This window comes from Penaeus monodon, chromosome 27 (assembly GCF_015228065.2).
Source record: "Penaeus monodon isolate SGIC_2016 chromosome 27, NSTDA_Pmon_1, whole genome shotgun sequence".
In the NCBI taxonomy this organism is placed as follows: domain Eukaryota; kingdom Metazoa; phylum Arthropoda; class Malacostraca; order Decapoda; family Penaeidae; genus Penaeus; species Penaeus monodon.
The window spans coordinates 2,449,303-2,450,274 of NC_051412.1; the positions used below are offsets into that span (position 1 = coordinate 2,449,303).

Sequence of the window (972 nt, forward strand, 5' to 3'; positions counted from 1 at the left end):
AACAAGTTTAGACATATAAGAGTAAAAGTGAATATGCACAACTGAGTTCAAAGGAAGCAACAGATATTTCAACTGACCCTTGTGGAGGTTGGGGTCAGCATTTTGTTGCAGCAGATATTCCACTATGTGCTGCTTCCCGCTGGAGCAAGCGTACATGAGGCACGTCCAGCCTGACTTCAAGATCTGGTCTACGGCAATTCCTGTAAAAGCAATTCACAAGAAAAGAAATACTTTAAACATACTTTTACAAACTTTCAATAGTTCTGTAAATAAGTCAGAAAACTTACAACCGTGTAATTAGCGCATTTCATAAGTATACCTCATCCTTAACAGTGGCCATTAGCATGACACATTTCAAAAGAAGTCTATATCTGACTTATAAAAATTAGTAGTCCCATGACCAGCCTCATCTCACCTGCATCTTGAGCATTTCTGGAAATTGTTCCTTAAAGTACCATAAAAAAGACCCAAGGAAGATAAAAATGCCAGAGGAAAATTTATAGCGACAGAAATGGCACTCAAAGTACATGTTAAGCCAAACACATGGGTTCGTAACACAAGAATAATTTAGATATAAGACATTAGGTATCACAGTACAGCACTACAATTTGTAAAGGCATTTAAATACAAGAGACAGTCTCTTAGCATTTACAAACAGATAAGAACAACAATGAAAAATATATGCAAAGGATTTCACAAAATATCAGTGAGAATATCTGTAACTTGTGTTTGTTGAAAATACTATTACTGTTACTATTGTATTTATTTGATACTAACATCACTCATTCAATCAAGCTTTCAATATTCACAATCTTTGTGGCTGCTCTATAGCATGGAAACAATGGCTAAATGATAAATTATGATATTCAAGAAAACTATCCAATTAAATGTGGTTCTGCTCATAGATAATACTAATAGATTGAAGAAAGAAAAAGGAAAATACAATGGCCTGCATCAATCTTCAAGCAAAAT

General features: G+C 34.3%; 1 protein-coding gene across 1 annotated transcript in view; it reads right to left on the minus strand.

Moving 5' to 3' along the window:
* The window catches only part of LOC119590537 (ankyrin repeat, SAM and basic leucine zipper domain-containing protein 1-like), a gene marked incomplete at its 5' end in the record, with an annotated part of 16,903 nt that overhangs the window by 6,169 nt on the left and 9,762 nt on the right, over positions 1 to 972 (minus strand). The window contains 1 exon segment of the mRNA XM_037939185.1: positions 78 to 200. Within this exon segment, the coding sequence (XP_037795113.1) occupies positions 78 to 200 (123 nt within the window).